Genomic DNA, 27,252 nt, shown 5'->3' on the forward strand with positions numbered 1-27,252 from the left:
GAAGACACTGACCATGAAATTATACTGTGCAAATATTATCCTATGAATGCTATGAATACATTTGTATGAAAATTCCTCTCTAACCCAATTATAATAAATGGATCAATGCCTCAGTTAAAATAATGGCCAGAAGAATTTATACATTAATATTGCCACAATGTAATTTCAATGCATTATGTTCTTTCTCTTTCTGCTCCAGATTCCTCCTGAAGTCACTGACTCATGCTGCGGTATAGTTCCAGGGGCTTTGGCAGCCCTCTGCCACCTCTAATTAGTCGTTCTTCATGTGTGAGTCTAAACAGTGAATATCAGCAGGCTGCTCATGGTGTCACAGTACAACCTGATACCATCCTCCCTCGACCAATGTCCATTAAGAGTCACCGGCACCGATCAGGCACGGGGAATATTAGCTGCTTTTATTAACATGGATAAGCATTCTTAAGAATTTACATTTTAAATATATTGTGGAAAGTGGATGCTCTTTAATCTTAATTCGGTTCTTGAAAGTGTTTCCCTTATCCTTTCATTTGGTTAATGTATAAGAGGAGAGCAAGATCACTATAGGTAGGCATGAGCCCTGATTTTAGTTCAGGGCAGGAATCGGGCAGGTAGGGACTGAGGTGGGCCTTAAACCACCCTGCTCTCGGCTGCATGAGGCCCTGCTTCTCCTGATCTCACAAAGAAAGTGATAAAAAGTTACAAAGGCTTGTCTCTTTGGACTTCTTCTGGCCCTGGTGGGAATGCCACAATGGCATCGCCATGGTTGAAATAGCATAATTGCTGATGAAATAATTGAAGTCTGATTTGCACATTTACCTCAATGGTTTCTGTTGAGTATTCTTCCCATTTACTCAGAAGATGTGTTAAAACTGAACCTGTGGGATGTTGGTAGTGTTGTAGAGCTACCTAGCGGACTACTAATGTAATAACAATAAAGCCATGTGCCCTGCACAGTTCTTACTCGGAAGCCATGTTGTGCAGCTGTGTGTAATGCTGTGTCTCAAGATATCACTGATTGGCAAGTGAGGATACGATTTTGAATTTCCTCGCTGAAATTTTTGTTGAAGGACAATCCTGCCAACCAATGGAGAGACTGTTAGAGGTTCTTCATTTGTCAGAAAAGCTTAAAAATTGGAGGTAAATTTCGAGCACACGTCAACACAGATAGAGTTCCATCACAACTGAGAGACCTTCGGAGCATGTGTGCGCAGCTAGAAATGTTTTTCACCGCGAATAGTATCGTCAAAGTCCCCGATAATGTAAACCGTAATCGGGTGGTTTTAGAAATGAAACGGGCTATTTACTTGACTGAAGCAGGCCCTGATGTGTATGAAACCCTGAAAAATGGTCTTGTTCCCGCCAAGCCGAAGGACAGGCCACTGAAGGAGATTAGAACTACAGTCCTGACCCTGAAATATAAAGACAATATAAAAGCAGACATTAAGAGCTTCTACAAGTATATAAAAAGGAAGAGAGTAGCTAAAGTAAATGTTGGTCCCTTAGAGGATAAGACTAGAGAATTAATATTGGGAAACAGGGAAATGGCAGAAAATTTGAACAAATAGTTTGTATCGGTCTTCACGGTAGAAGACACTAAAAACATCTCAATAATTGCTAATCAAGTAGTTATTGGGAGGGGTGGAGTGGGGGAAGAACTTAAAACAATCACTATCACTAGAGATAAAGTATTAGGCAAACTAATGGGACTAAAGGTGGATAAATCCCCTGGACCTGATGGCCTGCACCCTAGGGTCATAAAAGAAGTGGCTGCAGAGATAGTGGATGCATTGGTTGTAATCTACCAAAATTCCCTGGATTCTGGAAAGGTCCCAGCAGATTGGAAAACTGCAAATGTAACACTCTTTTTAAAGAAAGGAGGGAGACAGAAAGCAGGAAACTATAGACGAGTTAGCCTAACATCTGTCATTAGGAAAACGCTGGAGTCTATCATTAAGGAAGTAGTAGCAGGACATTTAGAAAATCAAAATGCAGTCAAACAGAGTCAGCATGGTTTTCTGAAAGGGAAATAATGTTTGACAAAATTGCTGAAGTTCTGTGAGGATGTAACGAGCAGGGTGGATAAAGGGGAACCAGTAGATGTCGTGTATTTGGATTTCCAGAAAACATTCGATAAGGTGCCACATAAAAGGTTTCTACACAAGATAAGAGCTCACGGGGTTGGGGGTTATATATTAACGTGGATAGAGGATTGGCTAACTAACAGGAAACAGAGAGTCAGGATAAATGGCTCATTTTCAGATTGGCAAACAGTGACGAGTGGGGTGACAGTGACAGAGATCAGTACAATCTATATTAATGACTTGGATGAAGGGACCGAGTGTAACGTAGTCAAATTTGCTGATGATACAAAGATAGGTGGGAAAGCAAGTTGTGAAGAGGACACAAAGAATCTGCAAAGGGATATAGACAGGCTAAGTGAGTGGGCAAAAATTTGGCAGATGGACTGTAATGTGGGAAAATGTGAGGTTATTCATTTTTATAAGAAAAATAAAAAAGCAAATTATTATTTAGATGGGGAGCGATTGCAGTACAGAGGGACCTCAGGGTCCTTGTGCATGAAACGCATAAAGCTAGCATGTAGGTAAAGTAAATAATCAGGAAGGCAAATGGAGTATGACCTTTTTTGCAAGGCAGATGGAGTATAAGAGTAGGGAAATCCTGCTACAACTGTACAGGGCACTGGTAAGACCACACCCGGAGTACTGCTTACAGTTTTGGTCTCCGTATTTAAGGAATAGCATTGGAGGCAGTTCAGAGAAGGTTCACAAGGTTGATTCCTGAGATGAATGCAGGGAGACAGAGGGGAACAAAATGGAGACAGAAGCAAAAGACAGAAAAGAGATGAGTAAAAGTGGAGGGCAGAGAAACCCAAGGCAAAAAACAAAAAGGGCCACTGTACAGCAAAATTCTAAAGGGTCAAAGTATAATAAAAAGGCAAGCCTGAAAGCTCTGGGTCAATGCGAGGAGTATTCGGAACCCAAGAGAGGGCTCTGAGCTAGTTAGAGTAGGTGAGAGCTCAGATGAACAGGACCCCAAGAAAGAATGCAAAAGTCAGGAGGCAACAGAGCAGAGTAGCACTGGGGTAAGTGTAAACCACAAGGTGATAGAAAGGGACAATATGTATGAATATAAAGGGGCTGCAGGAGGGGTCAAAACGAACAATCATGGTTTAAAAACTAGTATTTAAACACTCTACATAAATGCGCGCAGCATTCGAAATAAAGTAAATGAGTTGACGGCACAAATCATTACAAATGGGTATGATTTGGTGGCCATTACAGAAATGTGGTTGCAGGGTGGCCAAGACTGGGAATTAAACATACAGGGGTATCTGACAATTTGGAAAGATAGACAAGAAGGGAAAGGAAGTGGGGTAGCTCTGTTAATAAAGGATGATATCAGGGCAGTTGTCAGAGATGATATTGGCTCAAATGAACAAAATGTTGAATCATTGTGGGTGGAGATTAGAGATAGTAAGGGGAAAAAGTCACTGGTGGGCGTAGTTTATAGGCCCCCAAATAATAACTTCATGGTGGGGCGGGCAATAATCAAGGGAATAATGGAGGCATGTGAAAAAGGAACGGCAGTAATCATGGGGGATTTTAACCTACATATCGATTGGTCAAATCAAATCGCACGGGGTAGCCTTGAGGAGGAATTCATAGAATGCATACGGGATTGTTTCTTAGAACAGTATGTTACAGAATCTACAAGGGAGCAAGCTATCTTAGTTCTTGTCCTGTGTAATGAGACAGGAATAATAAACGATCTCCTAGTAAAAGATCCTTGAATTGTATGGTTGAATTTGTAATACAGATTGAGGGTGAGGAAGTAGTGTCTCAAACGAGCGTACTATGCTTAAACAAAGGGGACTACAGTGGGATGAGGGCAGAGTTAGCTAAAGTATATTGGGAACACAGACTAAACGGTGGTACAATTGAGGAACAGTGGAGGACTTTTAAGGAGCTCTTTCATAGTGCTCAACAAAAATATATTCCAGTGAAAAAGAAGGGCGGTAAGAGAAAGGATAACCAGCCGTGGATAACCAAGGAAATAAAGGAGAGTATCAAATTAAAAACCAATGCGTATAAGGTGGCCAAGGTTAGTGGGAAACTAGAAGATTGGAAAAATTTAAAACGACAGCAAAGAATGACTAAGAAAGCAATAAAGAAAGGAAAGAGAGATTACGAAAGTAAACTTGCGCAAAACATAAAAACAGATAGTAAAAGCTTTTACCGATATATAAAATGGAAACGAGTGACTAAAGTAAATGTTGGTCCCTTAGAAGATGAGAAGGGGGATTTAATAATGGGAAATGTGGAAATGGCTGAGACCTTAAACAATTATTTTGCTTCGGTTTTCACAGTGGAAGACACAAAAACCATGCCAAAAATTGCTGGTCACGGCAAGGTGGGAAGGGAGGACCTTGAGATAATCACTATTACTAGGGAGGTAGTGCTGGACAGGCTAATGGGACTCAAGGTAGACAAGTCCCCTGGTCCTGATGAAATACATCGCAGGGTATTAAAAGAGATGGCGGAAGTTATAGCAGGTGCATTTGTTATAATCTACCAAAATTCTCTGGACTTTGGGGAGATACCATCGGATTGGAAAGCAGCTAATGTAACGCCTCTGTTTAAAAAAAGGGGCAGACAAAAGGCAGGTAACTATAGGCCGGTTAGTTTAACATCTGTAGTGGGGAAAATGCTTGAAGCTATCATTAAGGAAGAAATAGCGGGACATCTAAATAGGAATAGTGCAATCAAGCAGACGCAACATGGATTCATGAAGGGGAAATCATGTTTAACTAATTTACTGGAATTCTTTGAGGATATAACGAGCATGGTGGATAGAGGTGTACCGATGGATGTGGTGTATTTAGATTTCCAAAAGGCATTCGATAAGGTGCCACACAAAAGGTTACTGCAGAAGATAAAGGTACGCGGAGTCAGAGGAAATGTATTAGCATGGATCGAGAATTGGCTGGCTAACAGAAAGCAGAGAGTCGGGATAAATGGGTCCTTTTCGGGTTGGAAATCGGTGGTTAGTAGTGTGCCACATGGATCGGTGCTGGGACCACAACTGTTTACAATATACATAGATGACCTGGAAGAGGGGACAGAGTGTAGTGTAACAAAATTTGCAGATGACACAAAGATTAGTGGGAAAGCGGGTTGTGTAGAGGACACAGAGAGGCTGCAAAGAGATTTGGATAGGTTAAGCGAATGGGCTAAGGTTTGGCAGATGGAATACAATGTCAGAAAATGTGAGGTCATCCACCTTGGAGAAAAAAACAGTAAAAGGGAATATTATTTGAATGGGGAGAAATTACAACATGCTGCGGTGCAGAGGGACCTGGGGGTCCTTGTGCATGAATCCCAAAAAGTTAGTGTGCAGGTGCAGCAGGTAATCAGGAAGGCAAATGGAATGTTGGCCTTCATTGCGAGAGGGATAAAGTACAGGGTATTGGTGAGGTCGCACCTGGAATACTGTGTGCAGTTTTGGTCACCTTACTTAAGGAAGGATATACTAGCTTTGGAGGGGGTACAGAGACGATTCACTAGGCTGATTCCGGAGATGAGGGGGTTACCTTATGATGATAGATTAAGTAGACTGGGTCTTTACTCGTTGGAGTTCAGAAGGATGAGGAGTGATCTTTTAGAAACATTTAAAATAATGAAAGGGATAGACAAGATAGAGGCAGAGAGGTTGTTTCCACTGGTCGGGGAGACTAGAACTAGGGGGCACAGCCTCAAAATACGGGGGAGCCAATTTAAAACCGAGTTGAGAAGGAATTTCTTCTCCCAGAGGGTTGTGAATCTGTGGAATTCTCTGCCCAAGGAAGCAGTTGAGGCTAGCTCATTGAATGTATTCAAGTCACAGATAGATATATTTTTAACAAATAAGGGAATTAAGGGTTGTGGGGAGCGGGTGGGTAAGTGGAGCTGAGTCCACGGCCAGATCAGCCATGATCTTGTTGAATGGCGGAGCAGGCTCGAGGGGCTAGATGGCCTACTCCTGTTCCTAATTCTTATGTTCTTATATTCTTATGTCAGATGAAGAAAGGTTGAGCAGGTTGGGCCTATATTCATTGGAGTTTAGAAGAATGAGAGGTAATCTTATTGAAACTTATAAAATTCTGAGGGGGCTTGACAGGGTAGCTACAGAGAGGATGTTTCCCCCCATGGGAGAATCTGGAACTAGGGTTATAGTTTCAGAATAAGGGGTCGCCCATTTAAAACAGAAATGAGGAGGAATTTCTTCCCTCAGAGGGTGGTGAATCTTTGGAATTCTCTGCCCCAGAGAGCTGTGGAGGCTGGGTCATTGAATATATAAATGTGGAGATAGACAGCTATTTGAATGATAAGGGAATCAAGGATTATGGGGAGCGGGCGGGGAAGTGGAGCTGAGACCAGGATCAGATCAGCCATGTTCTTATTGAATGATGGAGCAGGGTCAAGGGGACAAATGGCCTTCTCCTGCTCCTATTTCTTATGTTCTTATGAACCCCTGGAAATTGCTGAAAGTTATCGTTTTGGAACACATGATGAATTAAATGGGTATCTCTGAGTACATTGTAGCTTTAAAAAAAACTGTCATTTTGGAAAATTGACTGCTTTGTGGATTGAAAAATAAACGTTGCAGAAGTAAATTGTTGCCAAACCCCAACTTGACTTTGGATTTAGCTTGCCAGATAGCTATGTCGATGGATATGGCTGACCGATACTCCTGAGAATCTTTGGCAATTTCCAGTCAGCAGACAACCGAGGTGAATTGGCTGCAGGCTAAAAGTAAAAGACAGTTGGGCCCCAAGACATCAGCAACTGGCCAAGATAACATCGCATTGAAGTTGTGCTGTCGGTGCCTGGGACAACACCTCGCTGAAAGCTGTCCATATCTGAAGGCAGAATGTTTCTCCTGCAAGAAAACTGGGCATCTTACAAAGACATGCAGACAGAAGAGTAAACCGACGATCAAGGCGAGAAGTTGAAATCGCCAGACACGACATAGCATTGAAGGGAAGCAGTAGGACGAGGAGTTTCTGGGGATTCATGTCATCAGGAGCACGACAGCATCAGTGATTCACCAAGTATCAATGTCCAAGTAGACATCGCAGGAACTAAGATGCTCATGGAAATCGACACGAGTGGCTCCATGAGAATAATACCGGAATCGCTAAATATATATGTATATATATATATATATGTATATATATCACGACAAATTGTGTAGTTAATGACTAGAGAAATCAAAGATGGAGCTGCGAGGCTACTCAGGAGAGCAAATCCCTGTGGTAGGACATATCACCGTACCAGTGAAATACAAGGATCAGTATCAGAGCTTGCCTCTCATAGTAGTGGCAGGAGACAAGCCTGCCATGATAGGTAGAAATTGGTTGGGATCACTGAAGCTGAATTTGAATGAGAATTTTTGTGTGGAAGCGAAATTAGCATTGAAACACGATGTCATCAAGCGGTATCTGAAGGTGTTCCGCGAAACAGGCAGTCCGATCCAAGGCTTCAAGGCGAGTGTCAAGGGTGCAGAAGGACTCTGGACCAGTTTACTACAACCACATCCCACACCATACACACTCAAGGAGAAATTTGAGCAAGAACTCAAAAGACTAGAAACTGAGAACATTATCTATAAAGCAGATCTGAGTAATTGGGTTATACCGATTGTTCTTGTACCTAAATCCGATGGTACGGTAAGGTTGTGTGGTGATTATAAAGTAACCGTAAACGAGGTTCTAGAGGGTAATGTCCCCAATATGTTGCCAAATGTGGAAGATTTGTTCACAATGCTGATACATGGCCAGATCTTTTCAAAGTTAGATCTTACAAACGCCTACCTACAACTTGAGTTAGTTAAAGAGTCCAAGTCATGCTTCACTATAAATATTCATCTGGGACTACATCAATTCAATAGGCGACCTTTTGGAATGCCTTCCGCCTCCAACATATTCCAGGGGGTGATGAACCAAATTTTGCAAGGGATTGAAGGGGCAGTATAAAAACCTAGAAAATAGGTGCAGGAGGCCATTCGGCCCTTCGAGCCTGCACCACCATTCAATAAGATCATGGCTGATCATGCAACTTCAGTACCCCATTCCTGCTTTCTCTCCATACCCTTTTATTCCTTTAGCCGTAAGGGGCACATCTAACTCCCTTTTGAATAAATCTAATGCACTGGCCTCAAACAACTTTCTGTACAGAGAATTCCACAGATTCACAATTCGCTGAGTGAAGAAATTTCTCCTCATCTCGGTCCTAAGTGGCTTACCCCTTATCGTTAGACTGTGACCCCTGGTTCTGGACTTCCCCAACATCAGGAACATTCTTCCTGCATCTAACCTGTTCAGTCCTGTCAGAATTTTATATGTTTCTATGAGATCCCCTCTCATTCTTCGAAATTCCAATGAATACAAACCTAATCGATCCAGTCTTTCTTCATATGTCAGTCCTGTCATCCCGGGAATCAGTCTGGTGAACATTTGCTGCACTCCCTCAATAGCAAGAACGTCCTTCCTCAGATTAGGAGACCAAAACTGAACACAATATTCAAGGTGTGGCCTCACCAAGGCCCTGTACAACTGCAGTAAGACCTTCCTGTTCCTATACTCAAATCCTCTCGCTATGAAGGCCAACATGCCATTTGCTTTCTTCACCGCCTGATGTACCTGCATGCCAACTTTCAATGACTGATGTACCATGATACCCAGGTCTCGTTGCACCTCCCCTTTTCCTAATCTGTCACCATTCAGATAATATCCTGCCTTCCTGCTTTTGCCACCAAAGTGGATAATCTCACATTTATCTACATTATACTGCAACTGCCATGCATTTGCCCACTCACCTAACCTGTCCAAGTCACATTGCAGCCTCTTAGCATCCTCCTCACAGCTTACACCGTCACCCAGCTTAGTGTCATCTGCAAACCTGGAGATATTACATTCAATTCCTTCGTCTAAATCATTAATGTATATTGTAAATAGCTGGGGTCCCAGCACTCAACCTTGCGGTACCACACTAGTCACTGCATGCCATTCTGAAAACGACCCGTTTATTCCTACTCTTTGCTTCCTGTCTGCCAACCAGTTCTCTATCCACATCAATACATTACCCACAATACCATGTGCTTTAATTTTGCACGCTAATCTCTTGTGTGGGACCTTGTCAAAAGCCTTTTGAAAGTCCAAATATACCACATCCACTGGTTCTCCCTTGTCCACTCTACTAGTTACATCCTCAAAAAATGTAGATGATATTTTCAAAGTTTGAGCTGACAAATGCCTGCCTACAACTTGAGTTGGGTGAAGAATCCAAGTCATAAGAACATAAGAAATGGAGTAGGCCATACGGCCCCTCAAGCCTTCTCCGCCATTCAATAAGATCATGGCTGATCATCGACCTTAACTCCACTTTCCCGCCTGATCTCCATATCCTGGATTCCCCATGACTCCAAATGTTTATCTACCTCAGCCTTGAACATATTCAGAGACTCAGCATCCACAGCTCTCTGGGGCAGAGAATTCCAAAGATTCATAACTCTGAGTGAAGAAATTCCTCCTCATCTGTCTTATCCTGAGACTGTGCACCCCAGTTCTAGACACTCCAGCCCGGGGAAACAACCTCTCAGCATCTACTCTGTCAATCCCCTTCAGAATCTTGTATGTTTCAATGGGATCACCTCTCATTCTTCTAAACTCCAGAGTGTATAGACCCATTCTACACAATCTCCCATCATAAGACAGCCCTCTCATCCCAGGAATCAATCTAGTGAACCTTCGTAATACCCCCTTCAAGGCAAGTATATCCTTCCTTAGATAAGGAGACCAAAACTGTGCATAGTACTCCAGGTGTGGTCTCACCAAGGCCCTGTACAATTGTTGCAAGACTTCCTTACTCTTATATGGAGTGTAATATCTCCAAGTTTGCAGATGACACTAAGCTGGGTGGCATTGTGAGCTGTGAGGAGGACGCTAAGAGGCTGCAGGGTGACTTGGACAGGTTAGGTGAGTGGGCAAATGCATGGCAGATGCAGTATAATGTGGATAAATGTGAGGTTATCCACTTTGGTGGCAAAAACATGAAGGCAGAATATTATCTGAATGGCGACAGATTAGGAAAAGGGGAAGTGCGACGCGTCCTGGGTGTCATGCACACCAGTCACCACACGGGCTTGACAGAGCTAGATCTTGATCGAGTGGCAATGACGACTGGAGACCTGCTCTGCTGCACGGGCCTAGTGTGCACACATAGCGCAGTGTGGGCTGGCCCGTGCTGCCCGGGGCCCTCGCCTCTTCTGGACCCTGATCACGTTGCTCCACCATCTCTCGCCACTCCTTCACCCAGGCTTCGCCACCGCTGCTGTACCTACCCACGCTCCAATCACCGAACTGGGTTTTGGTGACGTCCAATCAAATCGTCCTCTTCATAGCCATCGCTCTCCTGCACATGCACGGGCTGATCCCTGGAGTGGTATGCTCCACGCTTCTGTCCTTTTAAGGCCCCGACCTGCGCTGATGGTCCTAGCAGGTCAGAACCACCTTACTGCCCACTCACTGGCCGTGTTTTCTCCACATTCCGCACGCAGGTCACGATATCTCCACACGCGGCGTGATCTATGAGGTCGGGGTTGGTGGCGTGTTGGAAGCCCACTTCCAACTCGAACCCGCTCTCGTTCTGGAATCTTCCCATGATTAGGCTTGTTAAGCCCGCCCTGCAGGCTTCCCGGCCAATTAAGAGGAAGCCAGTCTGATGGCATCAATTGACGATGCGTCACCAGCCGGTTTCCTTAAAGGCACCGTGTCCTCAATGGTTTTGACAGTTCTGTCAATGTGCTGCAACATTAAGGAGCTTCAAACACTGATAAGCACTGCACAAAGGTGCACAACTACACCCAGGCTCTCCCATGACTCCCTCCATGTGCTTATGGAGGGAGTCACAGCATGCAGGAAGATTCTCTTCCCTTCCCATGGGCATAAAGGACCTCCCCAGGGCACCAACGCAGCCTGGTTGCACATTGCACAAGAGGGCACAAACAGGGATGTGGTCAGGAGGACTAGGCTGCAGTGGCACACACCTTTCAATGACCTCAGTAGATCACGAAACGTTACTGTAAAGTCACACTCAACCTCATCCTGCTGTGCCACTCATCACATCCCCATCACTCTGCCTTCCCCACTCTACTCCTGCACATCCTCACTCACACCAACTTACCTTGCACCTCCACCCATCCCTCGCTCTCTATCTATCGACATTATCAGGTCCCCATCTCACCAGCCACACCTCACATTCACACTCATCCTTGGCCAATCATGCCAACTAATAACACACAAGGCTAGGCACTTGGGTCCTTTAGCCAATGTTCTTGTATAGTTAATATTGATGTATTGTCAAATTTTGAAATATTTATTTTCAGGACTTTACGTTCTTGGACAGATTCATGAGCACCTTTGGAAGTGGCTTCATGAGTTGAAGTGAATGGTGAGACATAAGGGTACCCCCGCAATGGTGGTGAGTGTGAAAGAAATGGGTTGGGCATTGTAGGGATGCTTTATGGAGCTGGTGTGGGGTGATGCAAACCTGGCACATCATGTCATAGTCAGGTTGTATAGCATAAAGTGAAATAAAAGTAGTCATGGTGTGGCCATCCCTGGCCTCTCGGGCAGCAATGTGGTCGGATGCTGATGCCCTGTGTACTGTGCAGCTTCAAGTGATTGCGGAGAAGGTTGGTGTTGTTGTTGGTACTGCTGGTGTGCCTGGTGCTGCTGGTGTTGGGGATGATCGTGGTGGGATTCTAAGGACCAAGCTGAGATTTTTTCAAGGGCACCAATGCTGCTGGAATAGATGGCAGGTGAGGCTGAGATGACAGAAGTGATCTGCCAATGGTGAGAGAGGTTGCTCCAAGGAGGTGACAGTGAATGGAGAGTTCACTGCAAACACTTCCAAAGTGCATACAGCTCACAAATCTTTTCCAAAACCTGAAGGCTTCAACTTCTGACATTGGAAAGTGAACAGCTGTGAAATGGTAGCTTTTATATTACTTCTGCAGCTGTCAACTAGCCAAAGCAAGAAAGAGTCACTGAGAACCCGACTCCATTTACTTGGCGTGAAACCCGAGGGATGACAATGCTGTCAAAAGTTTGAGAATATTGTAAGTGCCTGCTTTTAAGCATCTTAACTAGCATTGAAGTTCTTTTTAATGATGTTAATTAACTGTCCTGCTGCTTGCTGTCGGGTCGGTGATCCGAATGCTGACATGACAGCTTGAGAAACTCACATGTAGGCGGGTTCAATGCAGGATCCCAAGCCGCTGTCATTCAAAGTCATTTTGATAGAGGGCCCAATTCCAAACCCGCCCTCGCAGGGCTGGGAAGATTCTGGCCACTTAGTCTATCTATATACCTTTGTAGACGCTTTGTGTTCTCCTCGCGGCTTACTGTATCGTCAGCAAGGGGGATAGAGTATAAAAGCAGAGAAGTCCTGGTACAACTGTACAGGATATTGGTGAGGTTACACCGTATTTAAGGAAGCATATACTTGCATTGGAGGCTGTTCAGAGAAGGTTCACTCGGTTGATTCCGGAGATGAGGGGGTTGACTTATGAAGAGAGGTTGAGTAGGTTGGGTCTTTACTCATTCCACTCATAGGGAAAACTAAAACTAGGAGATATAGTCTCAGAATAAGGGGCCGCCCATTTAAAACTGAGATGAGGAGGAATTTCTTCTCTCAGAGAGTTGTAAATCTGTGGAATTCTCTGCCCCAGAGAGCTGTGGAGGCTGGGTCATTGAATATATTTAAGGCGGAGATACAGATTTTTGAGCGATAAGGGAATAATGGGTTATGGGGAGAGGGCAGGGAAGTGGAGATGAGTCCATGATCAGATCAGTCATGATCTTATTAAATGGCGGCGCAAGCTCGAGGGGCCAAATGGCCTACTCCTGCTCCTATTTCTTATGTTCTTATGAAACAATCAAGGCAGAGTGTCATGATGAAGGTAGAGTTAAAGAGAAAAGAGTGAAGTTGAACCAGAAAGTTAGAGTGAAGAACCATCATCATAAATGGTTAAAATGGTTACCAAGAAGAGTAGTCAAAATACGTGGCTCTCTCACATATTTGGTCAAGATGTTTGATCGTGGAAAGGTTAGGTTTGTTCATGTTGATCATATCTTACCTACAGATGTGGAAGGAGTTGAAAGTTGGGATGATTCAATTTATTATGATGAGTCAGATAGTCTTGTTACAAGTAGAGTACCAGTAGCAAATTCTACATCAAATGTACCAGAAAAAAGTCCAAGGGGATGTCAGAATTTAAGTCTGAGTCCGAATTAGGCAGACAAACAGTCTGAAAGTGTAAAGAGTCCAAATGTAGATCAAGGTCAGCTCTGGGAAGAAAAATTTTCCTCAGGCTCAGCCTAGAATGAGTCAAATTCTACAAGGACTAAATATGGAAAATAAGTTCATATCTTTTATTAGTGTTACAGAATTCTATAATAGAATTTGGAAACATAAAATAGGTTCCATTTGAGAAATGTATACCAAGAGTTGTGTATACCATGCAAGTCATATATAATGATTATTTGTTATGATTAACTTCTTCAATAAGGAGGGAGAAGTGTTTTCGAGCCACCTAGTGGACTACTGGTGTAATAACAATAAAGCCATGAGCTGTGCTAAGTTTATATTCGGAAGCCATGTTGTACAGTTGTGTGTAATGCTGAGTCTCAAAATATCACAGGTAGGTAAGTCCCCCAGGAGATTTTAACTGTCCGCTTGGTTACCATTAAATGGGCATGGTTAAAATCAGCCCATAGAAATTTTAGCATGGCTGAAGGCTGTTAACCCTTTCTTGCCTGTGCTGCATCTCGGCCCCTCTCAGGGACTGCTTTTATACTGTCCATTTTTCCATCTTTCTCTCAGACTAATTCCATTCTCCTGCTTTCTCCTTATAGGCTTTTGTACCCTGTATTCTTCTTCTTCTTCAGGTAATTATGCTGTACACTATCTTGTTTTAATGCTGCAAAGATTTCAGCGATGATCACTACTAAGTTGAAGCATTCTACATTCTGATAACTGCATGAGAAAGTTTCTTTTAATTTCCCCTTTTATGTACCCACAGCTTATTTTGAGATCATAGCCTTCTGATGTACATATCAAAGGAAATAATCCATCTATGTTTATCCCTTATATTTTATTATTTTGAATATCTCCAACAAATTCTCTCCCAATCTTCTTATTTTGAGTAGATACCGTCTAGTGACTCTCGCCTTTCTCTGTAATTCAGATTGTCTTAGCTTTGTTATCAACCGGGTAAATCAGTTGCATGTTGCACTAACACCTTTATACTTACAATTAGAAAGCAGGCACCCATCAGGGCCGCTTTAATCCTCACATCCAAGTCAATTGGAAAGTTGATCACAAAGTTATCCACATCTGTGGCAGCTTCAACTATTAGTGAGCCCCACTTCTTTGTGATGTCTCCTAGTGTTTCAGATTCATCCAGGTTTTTAATCTGTAATAAAATAGAAAAATGGTGACAATGTAATACCAGTGATGGTATTCAATGCTATTTCAGACTGGAAAGAAAGCAAAGAAAAGAAATAATGAAAGATAGAACTTGAATTTGATTAGCACCATTCATGTCTTCAGGGTGTCCCAGCATGCTTAACAGCTAACGAAGCACCTTTGAAGTAAAATCACTGTTATGATGTAGGCAAATGCAGAAGCCAATCTACACACAGCAAGATCCCACAATAGTAATGAGGTAAATGCCCAGTTCATCTGTTTGAGGGGAATGAGTCTTTGGCTTAGCTGAGGTGTTCTTGCAGAGAGCCGGCACGGGCTCGACGGTCCGAATGGCCTCCTTCTGTGCTGTAACCATTCTATGATTCTATGGTAACATTCTGCTTCTGAGTCAGAAGGCATATGCTAAGTACAGGGTTGATATTCAGTGGGTTAACCATGTCTGGACAGCGTGACCAGTGGCTCAGTAGTAGTATTCCCACCAATGGACCAGAAGGTATAGGGTTCGAGCTCCACTCCAGATAGCACCAGTGAGCAGAAGCGGGAGCAATGGCTCTGAATTCTGATACCCAACGGAGATACTTGGGCATCGTAAGGATGGGTATGACTCTTTAGCATGGGTTGCAGTCCACCTAGGAGAAGTTATTATGAAGATTAAAAACCATGAGAAAAGCAACGGGAAACCATCTCAACTCCTCTTTCCTGGTAAGTGGCTCGAGAATTGTAATATTATAATTAGGACCAGCCCAAGTCCAGGAATATTTAAGATAATTGGCAAAAGAACCAGAGGGGGAGACGAAGAGGAATTTTTGTTACATAGCGAGTTGTCATGATCTAGAATGCACTGCCTGAAAGAATGGTTGAAGCAGATTCAGTGGTAACTTTAAAAAGGGAATTGGATATGTATTTAAAAATAAAATATTTTCTGGGATATGGTGAAGGAGCAGGGGAGTGGGACTAACTGGCTTGAGCTAACACAGGTACAGTGGGCCGAATTACCTCCTCCTGTGCTATATGAGTCAATCAATGAGAACACAACAGACGATGGAATCTATTTTAGTGATCTTGGGTAAGTATTGCCCAGGATACCGGAATGACTCCCTGCTCTTCTTTGAGTAGCACCATTGGATCTTTTACATCTACCTGAAAGGTTCGACAGTGCCTCGGTTGTACACCATATCCAAAAGACAGAACCTCCAACAGTACAGCACTCAATACCTCACTGTAGTGTCAGCCTAGGTTATATGCTCCAGTCACTGGGACAGGACTGAAACTCAAGTCCTACTAACTCAGAGGTGAGAGTGCTACCACTGAGACAAGGCCGACTATTCAAAGCTCTTGAAGGAGAATGGTGATGGGATGAAAACATAGCACATTTTCCCACTTTGCTGCTAGTGACAATAACAAGTGCTCCCATTTCAGCTGTAGTAGAGGCTGGATATAATGTAGCATGCAAGCTTGCCATTTTCCCTCTTTTTCCCCCTTCATTACCACACGCAGATGACCTCAAGATAGCATGTTGGCACTTTCAGTCCTCATCAACCCCACTTTATTTCATAGGGCTAGAATGTCCATAAAACCCAACACCACCGGGTTGCCACCCATAAAGATCGCAAATATTCTTAAATTAACGCCGGCGAAAAATTGCATCAAAAAAGGAAAAAATAACACCCGGCGAGAAAATGGATCTTACACGCAGATTCTCAGTGGTTAAAGGCGATCCAGGGAAAATTGGGCAGTTCTTAATCAAAATGGGCGATAATTACTCAAATTTAGACCGAGGCTGCGGTTGGGCCTAGGGAGGGGGAAAACACAACAAATATTTTTTCAAAGAAACAAAAATTAAAAATCAGTAAACATCTTCAAGAGGCTTAACCGCTGTAAAATAATTTTAAAACAATTATAAAAAACCCTTTAACTTACCTTTCTTTGCCGGGCTACTTACCTACCACCCAGCTTTGCGGCTGCTTTTCCTGGGCGGTCTTATCGATCTTACCTACAGGTCACCGCTGAGCCCAAACTTGGGCGGCAGTGGTTTTCAGTGGTGCATGTCGGTGGTCCCCTCCCCAGCGATATTTCGAAAACACTGGCGGAACTCTGAGAAATGCAGTGGAAATTTTCGCCGGGTGCTTTTCCGCCGAAAACGAGAAGTATGGCCGAGAAAACCGTCAGAGATGAGGTGGAAATTCTAGCCCAAAGGGTTCGCAGGAGAAAACTTAAGCCATTCAAGTCATTTAAGCCTTGAAATTACTGATGGTAATATTAACCAAATACATCCCGGACTTTCCTTTATTTGCTATTTTAATATAAACCTCAACAGTTTATGTGGGGTAATGAATCATTAAAATAGTAGGCAGAAGAATGTCATGCATTAAACATGGTTACATTATCATCAGTAATGCCTAGGCTCGGCTACCTTATTTCCTTAACAGTTTTATTTGTGGCTCATCCAGTGGATAGATGATGGCCTGTGTTTCCTCTCCATAGAGGGAATGTCAATTGACTTTGAATCATGAATTGAAAATTTGGTAATCCATGACTTAAGAAACGTAATGGCTGTGCTGGAGTTTTTTCTGAATGTGGCTGTGCATTGTGGGTCTTGTCAACAGGGAATACAGCAATCTGTAAGAGAGGCTTTTGCAGAAGCTAGGGACTTTACTTAGCATGGGTCAAAGGGAACGGCAGCCTGAGCAGCTATAAACGCTTACAAAACATTATAGACAGGACACGGGTTCATGTGTCAGGTCAAGAAGCATCTCCCTGAATGCTCTTTTAGAAGACATAATGCTCGGGAATTCACAACAGAATCATTGGGGTAAAATTGGTCTTCGGCGATAGCGCAAGGCAAGCGATGACATAGAAATTTACAGCGCAGAAGGAGGCCATTTCAGCCCATCGTGTCCGCACCGGCCGACAAAGAGCCGCACGGCCCTTGGTCAGCAGCAATAAAGATTACATATAAACCTATGAACAATGACGGAAAGGCAAAGAGCACCCGGCCCAACCAGTCTGCCTCACACAACTGCGACATCCCTTATACTGAAATATTCTACTCTCCACCCCAACTGGAGCCATGTGATCTCCTGGGAGAGGCAAAAACCAGATAAAAACCCAGGCCAATTTAGAGAGAATAAATCTGGGAAAATTCCTCTCCGACTCATCCAGGCAATCAAAACTAGTCCAGGAGATCATTCTGGTCGTATTCTATTCCCTGCAGTACTTACCATTATATCTACGCCGCCAGTCTAATCCCAATTACCAGCTCTAGGTCCGTAACCCTACAGGTTACAGCACTTTAAGTGCCCATCCAACCATCTTTTAAAAGTGGTGAGGGTTTCTGCATCCACCACTCTTCCAGGCAGCGAGTTCCAGATCCCCACAACCCTCTGCATAAAGAAGCCCCCCCCTCAAATCCCCTCTAAACCTTCCACCAACCACCTTAAAACTATGCCCCCTCGTAATAGACCCTTCCACCAATTGAAATAGACCCTCACTATCCACTATGTCCAGGCCACTCAATATTTTATACTCCTCTCAGCCTCCTCTGTTCCAATGAGAACAAACCCAGCCTATCCAATCTGTCCTCATAACGAAGATTCTCCATTCCAGGCAGCATCCTAGTAAATCTCCTCTGCACCCTTTCTAGTGCAATCACGTCCTTCCTATAATACAGCGAACAGAACTGCATGCAGTATTCCAGCTGTAGCCTAACCAAAGTATTATACAATTTAAGCATAACCTACCTGCTTTTATCTTCTATGCCTCGGCCAATAAAGGCAAGCATTCCGTATGCCTTCTTAACCACCATATCCATCTGGCCTGCTACTTTCAGGAATCTGTGGACAAGCACTCCAAGGTCCCTTTGTTCATCTAAACTTCTAAGTGGCCTTCCGCTTAATGTGTATATCCTTTCCTTATTAGCCCTCCCAAAGTGCATCACCTCACACTTCTCTGAACTAAATTCCATTTGCCACTGTTCTGCCCACCTGAATAGTAGATTGATATCCTCCTGCAGCCCATGACTTTCCTTTTCATTATCAACCACACAGCCAATTTTAGTGTCGTCTGCAAACTTCTTAATCATACTCCCTATATTCAAATCTAAATCATTGATATATACCACAAAAAGCAAGGGACCCAGTACTGAGCCCTGCGGAATCACACTGGAAACATCCTTCCAGTCACAAAAACATCCATCAATCATTACCCTTTGCTTCCTACCTCCAAGCCAATTTTGGATCCAACTTGCCACTTTGCCCTGTATCCCATGGGCTTTAAACTTTCATGACCAGTCTACCATGTGGGGCCTTATCAAAAGCCTTGCTAAATTCCAAATATACTACATCTTACACATTACCCTCAGCGACCCTCTTAGTTACCTCCTCAAAAAATTCAATCAGGTTAGTCAAACATGATCTTCCCTTAACAAATCCGTGCTGACTGTCCCTAATTAATCCTTGCCTTTTCAATTGCAGATTTATCCCGTCTTTCAAGGATTTTTTCCAACAATAGCAAATCGGCCGCCCGTTCTACACCCCTGCCTGATGTTCTTGTCCATCGACTTCAATGGGAAAGAATATCGGGCGGGATGTAAAGTGGGCCATGACGTGCTACCACCAAAGATCAATTTCACCACCAATGATTTACCACTCTAGTTATTGATAATGGATATAAATGGTTGCACAGTGTAATCTAATGTGAATAATATGTTAGACTTAATAGAACCAGTGGACACAGGCTGAAACTTAGAACATTGTTGTTCAACAAGTTAGTCACCTGCCTCAACTCTTTTGGTTGGATAAAAATAAAACAGTTAAGTCAAGTGCCCTCCAATCTGGGGGACACTCCAAACATTTTTCAAGGCCCTTTTATCCTTTTTTTGTTATTTTTATTTTTATTTTTTTGTGTTTTTTTTGGGCACTAAACTCACACATTTTACAAGTGCCCCCTATAAAAGGGGAGGGGGACACTAAAACCCGGCAGTTAAAACAAATTAAACTTTAAAACATATAAAATCAAATTAAAATTTGGTTGCCGGGGGTAATAATGCACTCCAGTCCCTCCGGCGCCCACCTCTCGCGGAAGGCCACGAGCGTACTGGTGGACACCGCGTGCTCCATCTCTAGGGACACCCTGGCCCGGATGTAAGCACGGAAGAGAGGCAGGCAGTCGGGCTGAATGACCCCCTCCACCGCCCGCTGCCTGGACCGGCTGATGGCACCCTTTGCCGTGCCCAGGAGCAGTGCAATGAGGAGGCCCTCGGACCTACCCGCTCCCCTCCGCACAGGGTGCCCAAAGATCAAGAGTGTGGGACTGAAGTGCAGCCAGAAATTGAGGAGCAGCCCCTTTAAATAATGGAACAGGGGCTGCAACCTCGCGCATTCAATAAAAACATGGAACACGGACTCTTCCAGACCACAGAAATTGCAGGCGGCCTGGGAGCCCGTGAACCAGCTTAAAGATTTATTGCACGGGACTGCTCCGTGCACCACCCTCCAGGCCAAGTCCCCGATAAATAGTGGGAGGATTCCCGCGTAGAGTGCACTCCATCGAATACCCCCGCCTCCGCCAGACGGCAAGATGGTACGCTATGGCGTGTCCGGACGGCAGTCGAGGATGGCAAGGTGGAGAGTGTGCAGATGCAGCCCGTACAGGAAACCCCTCCATGCAGAACTGAAAGGCACGGAGAAGATTTCCCTGAGGCGGCTCAAGTTGTGAGGCGCCGGCTCCCGAGGGAAGTTCCGGGGTTTGGCGCCGATGAGGAATTCCATCCAGACGGGGGTCAGTTCGGACAGGATCTCCCCACGTGCTTGAGCCTCCTCGACAAACCTAACTGAGTCAGGGCCCAGAGCTGTTTTTAGCGACTCGATGGCATCGGCCGCGCGGCGGACGTCGGCCGAATTTAGGCACCGCGCCAGCATGTCTGGCGCCATCCAGCCCGCTCCTCCGCCATCGAGAAGATCCCTGACCTTGGTCACCTCACCAGCCACAGCCCTCTCGTCCGACTGCCATCTAAAACCTCGGCCGTGGAGGTACGGATTCCCGAGCAGCGGCTCCTGCAGAACAGCCGCCACTCCAGCCGGTGGAGAGCTGCGCTTGGTGGAGACTTTGTTCCAGACCCTGGTGAGTTCCTTGTAAAAGACAGGCAGTTCCTGGACGGCGGTCCTGACGCCCCCCAAGCTCACAAACAGGAGCTGTGTGTCGTAGTTGAAGCCGTGCTGCTGTCGGAAGAAATACGTCGCCAGCGCACGCCACCTAGGAGGGGGCTCGACGTAAAGGTATCTCTGCAGGGTCTGAAGACGGAAAGTCGCGAGCTAGGCGCTGACGCACACCAACGACTGACCGCCCTCCCTAAGCGGGAGACTCAAGACCGTGGCAGAGACCCAGTGCTTCCTGTTGTTCCAGAAGAAGTCCACCAGCTTCTTCTGTATCTTGGTGACAAACGCAGGGGGAGGGGTCAAAGTGACCAGCCGGTACCACAGCATAGCGGCCACCAGCTGGTTTATGACTAGCGCTTGACCCCTGTAGGACAGCACTCGGAGCAGTCCTGTCCAGCGCCCTAGGCGAGCGGCGACCTTGGCCTCCAGCTCTTGCCAGTTCACCGGCCAGGCTTCCTCGTCGGGGCTAAGGTGGACTCCCAGATAGAGGAGATGGGTCATGCTCCCGGCAAAAGGCCTGAGCTCCTCCGGTAGGAAGTCCACCCGCCACTGACCCATCAGGAGTCTGGAACATTTCTCTCAGTTGATCCTGGTGGAGGATGCGGCCGAGTAAATCTCCTGGCACTCACGCATCCTCCGCAGGTCAACGGGATCCTCTACCGTGAGGAGCACATCATCAGCGTAAGCCGAGAGGACGACCTACATGGCCGGCCCTTGCAGAGCCAGTTCCATCAACCTCATCCGCAGGAGGCGCAGGAAAGGCTCCACGCAGATGGCATATAACTGGTGAAGGGGCGACATCAAGGACCCGTTAACCTTAATCAGACACTCCGTGGCGGTGTACAAAAGTCGGATCCGGGCGACGAAATGCGTCCCGATCCCAAAAGCATGCAGAGTTCCGAACAGATAATCGTGATCCACCCTGTTGAACTCCTTCTCTTGGTCGACGGATAGGAAGGCGACCGACAGACCAGCCTCCTGGGAGTGATGGATGAGGTCCCGGATCAGATGGATGTTATCGTGGATTGTCTGGCCCGGGACCGTGTAGGACTGGTCGGGGTGGATGATGTGGTACAGCACGGCGACAAGGCGAGCAGACATCACCCTGGCGAAGATTTTGTAGTCCGTGCTGAGGAGGGAGACCGGGCGCCAGTTCTTAAGTAGGCGGAGATCGACCTTCTTAGGCAGCAGGACGATGACTGCCCTGCGCCAAGAGAGGGGTATCTCCCTGGTCGCCAGACTTTCCCCCAGGACCCGCGCGTAGTCGCTCCCCAGTCATTTGCCTCATGTGGCTAATTGGATATCCAGCTGTGACTAATTGCCTTTCTGATTGGTAAATAAAAGACGAGTAATGGGCACCATCCTTTTGCATGTGATCTCATCATTCATATTCACATGGCCATGCAGGTGTACTTTAACCTTTTTGTGCATTTGTTGGTAAAATGGTAGGACAAAAAGTAAGTGATTTTTGATTGTAAGTGCTTCACTTACTTGGTTGCTCATTGATATAAGCTGTTTGTTAAGTAAATATCCACATGTTAAGTACATTTACTTGTACTGAGTGAGTGTATGTAAAGTATTTTGTACTAATATTAGTGCATGTTGCTAAGACAGTGTCACCATAGTCACCTCTGTGGCTCATCATCAAATTCTATTGGACAACACTGGCTTAGAATTGAAAAGATGCGCAAGATGGTTTAAATTCAATTACTTTATACGGAGGGTGGTGAATGTGTAGAAGAGACTGCCCAGGGGGTCAGATAATGTGGAGAAATTGAACAGATGTTTGAGGCCTAGCCAATTGAGAGGTATACATTCACCAGCCAGATGGATTACTAGCTTTCCTATATTCTTAAGGTTATTGTTTTTATATTTTTATACACGTTCCTCTTTCTGTTTGTCTTCCCATCTCTGGCTGAAAGGGTGAGTGGACAAGCTGCTTGCAGGTTCCCATCATTGGTGACCAATGAGCAGGAGTTGTATAAGAGGGGCCGTGATTTGACACAGAATTTTTGTCTTCCTTTTTTGCCCCTCCCTGTAACACCATGGCTGAGATTGAAAGGTAAACCTGGATCGCTGCTGCAAAACTACATTGTGACAGGATGACAAGAGTGCAGAGGTTCAAACTAATAAAAAAGAAAATTTAAATCTGATCTCCGGCAGTTTTGATTCAGGTGCTGATCTGAGTAGTGTGGAATCATTGAAGAAGCCGCCGAATGTTGTGGAGGGGGAACTGTAGTGTATTTCTGGATGGATGAGCTAAGTGACGCAAAATTGCCTCTCTCATCTGTATCTATCTTATAATCTTGTGATCAGAAGGTTGGTGTGTGGAGACTCACAGGCATCAACCTTACTGTCTAACTCTCTGGCATATTAAAGTTCCAATATGCTGCATCAGTACACACCTTCAAGACCTCCACGTTCAAGTATCAGCCTTGTCTCCGTGGTAGCACTCTTGCCATTGCATCAGAAGTTTATGGGTTGAAGGTCTACTCCAGAGAATTGAGCATGTAATCGAGGTTGACACTGTAGTGCAGTACGAAGGGACTGTTGCATCATTGTCAGTGTGTTCTGGGCTTGAAACTTGTATTTAGAGATAAAGGATATAAGACAATATTCTACAAGGCTTCCTCATAAAGGCAATAGGGATATGTGACAATATCCTATATATAAACCCATAGTTCTCCCAGTGTACTGCCCAACATATTTTTCACAACCAAGAATAAAAAACAGGTGGAGTGATTTTCGCTCTGCCCACTGGCCAGGTGGCCATTTAACTGCCAGGAGCTGGCAGATTGCAACTTACATCTGCTCACGACTCCAGCTCAAAGCTGGCACGGTTCTTTTGAACCTATTTATGTTGGGTCCCAATCTAGCTACGTCCCTGCTTTAGTGGAGGTCCCCTCAGCTGCGCAATTTGCCTCCACTTCCCGACAATTTCACACTTGGAGCAGGTGGCTAGATTTAAATGAGGGATGGCCACTTAAATCGGCCATTTATCTTATTGCGGTTTATGGGAGCTTGCTGTGCGCAAATTAGCTGCTGTGTTTCCCTGAATGACAACAGCGACTACACTTCAAAAGTACTTCACTGGCACTGAAATGCTTTTGGACATTGAGATTGTGAAAGGCACTATATAAATCCAAATACTTTCTTTCAATTTCTATGAAACTGACCTGTAATTGACAAATAGCATTATTAGAATAGAGATGTAAAAGCTTTGGGCTAGATTTTCTGTTTCATAAAAAGGTAATTTTACGCCAAAATTACTGTTTTCGCTGCGCTACCGTTTTCAGGCTTAACTTTCAGCCTTTACTTCGGTAAAATCGGCGTTGTATATGGATTCGCGGCACAAACCGCAAATTTCAGCAACTTTAGACTGAGGCCGGTAGTGCTGTGAGGGAGGCCTTGGGAGGAGGGAAAAACAAAAAAAAATTGCAAAAACCAGAAAAAAAAATATTCACAAAACATTCAAAAAACACTGACCTAATAAATCGCTGCAAAATAATTATCAAATAAAAACTTTTACTTACCTTTTTACCGGTCTTCATACTTACCGCAGCTCGAAGGGCTGTACCGACAGCTCTGTATTGTGGGCGTGGCGTACGGGGGCTGATGGAACCGAAAGTACGACGGTAATGCAATCCACGGCATTGCATGTCGTTTCACGTCGGTGCTCCTCTCCCCGGCGGTACGTGAAAGCGCCGCCGCAAAGAGGGGGCGGAGGTTCCTGCCGACCGGGTTTCACCGTGGAGGGTCAAATCATGGCGAAAACCTGGTCGCAAAGTCAGCAAAGATCGAACCGCCAATATCTTTCTTCGATGTTCAATGGACACCCCCACTTAATAATTAAAAGTGGTAGATTCATTCCTGCCATCCATCTAGAGAAGGTTATCGACTGGAAGAATGAAACATAATGCAGAATGTGCACCTTTCAAGGAAAATTGTGCTAACAGGATTTTTTTAAATCTTACTGACCCAATGCTTTATTTGTGCCAGTTGGACCAATATAAATAACATACTTCTGCCATTTCTTGAAGGACGTACCTTAAAATGAACGTCACAACCACAGCCAGAAGTACAGCATGGACCATTGATCTTCAAAACAGAGTCTTGGTTTTCATCTTGAATAATAAACTTTGGCAAGCATGGGTGCCATTTTTGGACAATGTACCCGATCGGCTCACCCGGTGGTGCTTGAACTTCCAACTGTGAATGAAATAGATTAGAACAAAGGGAACAAAGCAAAGTTATGCAAACAGTAGGATATTAATTCATTAATCCTTATTGTAATTATTTACAATGTAATTTGAATTTCTTTTTGTTTTAGTTTTTTCACCTGTGTCTATCTGCGTGCGCATTTTGGCTGCTGCTTCTGACCACTTTGGTGGTAAAAACAGAGAGACAGACTATTATCTGAATGGTGACAGATTAGGAAAAGGGAAGGTGCAACGAGACCTGGGTGTCATGGTACATCAGTCATTGAAGGTTGGCATGCAGGTACAGCAGGCGGTTAAGAAAGCAAATGGCATGTTGGCCTTCATAGCGAGGGGATTTGAGTACAGGGGCAGGGAGGTGTTGCTACAGTTGTACAGGGCCTTGGTGAGGCCACACCTGGAATATTGTGTACAGTTTTAGTCTCCTAACTTGAGGAAGGACATTCTTGCTATTGAGGGAGTGCAGCGAAGATTCACCAGACTGATTCCCGGGATGGTGGGACTGACCTATCAAGAAAGACTGGATCAACTGGGCTTGTATTCACTGGAGTTCAGAAGAATGAGAGGGGACCTCATAGAAACGTTTAAAATTCTGATGGGTTTAGACAGGTTAGATGCAGGAAGAATGTTCCCAATGTTGGGGAAGTCCAGAACCAGGGGTCACAGTCTAAGGATAAGGGGTAAGCCATTTAGGACCGAGATGAGGAGAAACTTCTTCACCCAGAGAGTGGTGAACCTGTGGAATTCTCTACCACAGAAAATAGTTGAGGCCAATTCACTAAATATATTCAAAAGGGAGTTAGATGAAGTCCTTACTACTCGGGGGATCGAGGGGTATGGCGAGAAAGCAGGAAGGGGGTACTGAAGTTGCATGTTCAACCATGAACTCATTGAATGGCGGTGCAGGCTAGAAGGGCTGAATGGCCTGCTCCTGCACCTATTTTCTATGTTTCTATGTTTCTATGAACCTTTAACCTCTTCCTACACTTCCTTCTCCCGCTTTTTCTCTCATTCCCTCCCTGAGCAATATCTAATGGGTTGTAAGATTGTTGTGAAGCGCCTTGGGGCATTTTACTACATTAAAGGCGCTATATAAATAAAAATTATTATTATTAATAGTAGATCTACAGTCTCATGGGTAAGTGGCTTAATTTCCCGATCAAAACTCTGAGTTGAAGAGAAATTTCGTCACTCAGAGGGTTGTGAATTTTTGGAATTCTCTACCCCAGAGGGTTGTGGATGCTCAGTCATTGAATATATTCAAGGGTGAGATCAGTAGTATGGGAATCAAGGGATATTCTGACGGTTTAGACAGGTTAGATGCAGGAAGAATGTTCACAATGTTGGGGAAGTCCAGAACCAGGGGTCACAGTCTAAGGATAAGGGGTAAGCCATTTAGGGCCGAGATGAGGAGAAACTTCTTCACCCAGAGAGTGGTGAACCTGTCAATTCTCTACCACAGAAAGTTGTTGAGGCCAATTCACTAAATATATTCAAAAAGTCGTTAGATATAGTCCTTACTACTAGGGGGATCAAGGGTTATGGCGAGAAAGCAGGAATGGGGTACTGAAGTTGCATGTTCAGCCATGAACTCATTGAATGGCGGTGCAGGCTCAAAGGGCTGAATGGCTTACTCTTGCACCTATTTTCTATGTTTCTATATGGTGATCAACCAGGAAAGTGGAGTGGAGGTTTTCTATCCCCTTCAAAAAAGAATAGTTCAGTTGACAGGAGTTGAAAGTTGACAAATTCTAACAGATCATTATTATGTCTAATTCCATGTTTAATTTATGTTTACTTATTCTGGAATAGTTCCAGTACTATCCCTTGTCAAATAAGCTTCAGAATTCACCGGCACAATGTAAATTATTCATGTGTAGAATGATGTAAAGAATAGTTTGCACTTTAAGTGAGAGGATGAAATAATGTCACAAGGAACAAGTTCCAATGGTTAACGATGAGATCGGAACCCTGAGAATATTAGTCTGAAAGTCATTCTCCCCTGTATATTTCTGATCCAGAAATTCCAGGGTCCCAGGTCATGACACCAGATGTGCAGTGAAGTGGGTTTCCCGACCACCAGATGTTGACCCTGTCCTAACTGCAAGCATGGAGTCCAGATAAATACACGGGATGGGCAGCCATGTCTCTATTGGTGTACTGGAGGCACCCACCCAGAAAACCACAGTGTAGCTCAGATGGAGGAGGAACAAGCCATTGAAGAGACGAAGAATGAAAGTTATTATCCGCACAGGGACTAAATGGAGAAGTTAATCGCTCTCCCCCTCACTGCCAACTGCGCTATCAAACTCCCAACTTTGTAGCCTT

At 44.6% G+C, this 27,252-nt stretch overlaps 1 protein-coding gene across 1 annotated transcript in view; it reads right to left on the reverse strand.

Moving 5' to 3' along the window:
• Positions 1-27,252, reverse strand: part of LOC139266265 (phospholipid scramblase 2-like) — a 43,996-nt gene that overhangs the window by 1,018 nt on the left and 15,726 nt on the right. Inside the window, exons 4-7 of the mRNA XM_070884095.1 lie at positions 24,755-24,916; positions 14,377-14,538; positions 10,587-10,778; positions 1,305-1,409 (exon numbers count right to left, since the gene is read on the reverse strand). Of these exons, the coding sequence (XP_070740196.1) occupies positions 1,305-1,409; positions 10,587-10,778; positions 14,377-14,538; positions 24,755-24,916 (621 nt within the window). The remainder of the gene's footprint in view (positions 1-1,304; positions 1,410-10,586; positions 10,779-14,376; positions 14,539-24,754; positions 24,917-27,252) is intronic.

This window comes from Pristiophorus japonicus, chromosome 6, assembly GCF_044704955.1.
Source record: "Pristiophorus japonicus isolate sPriJap1 chromosome 6, sPriJap1.hap1, whole genome shotgun sequence".
Lineage (NCBI taxonomy): Eukaryota > Metazoa > Chordata > Chondrichthyes > Pristiophoridae > Pristiophorus > Pristiophorus japonicus.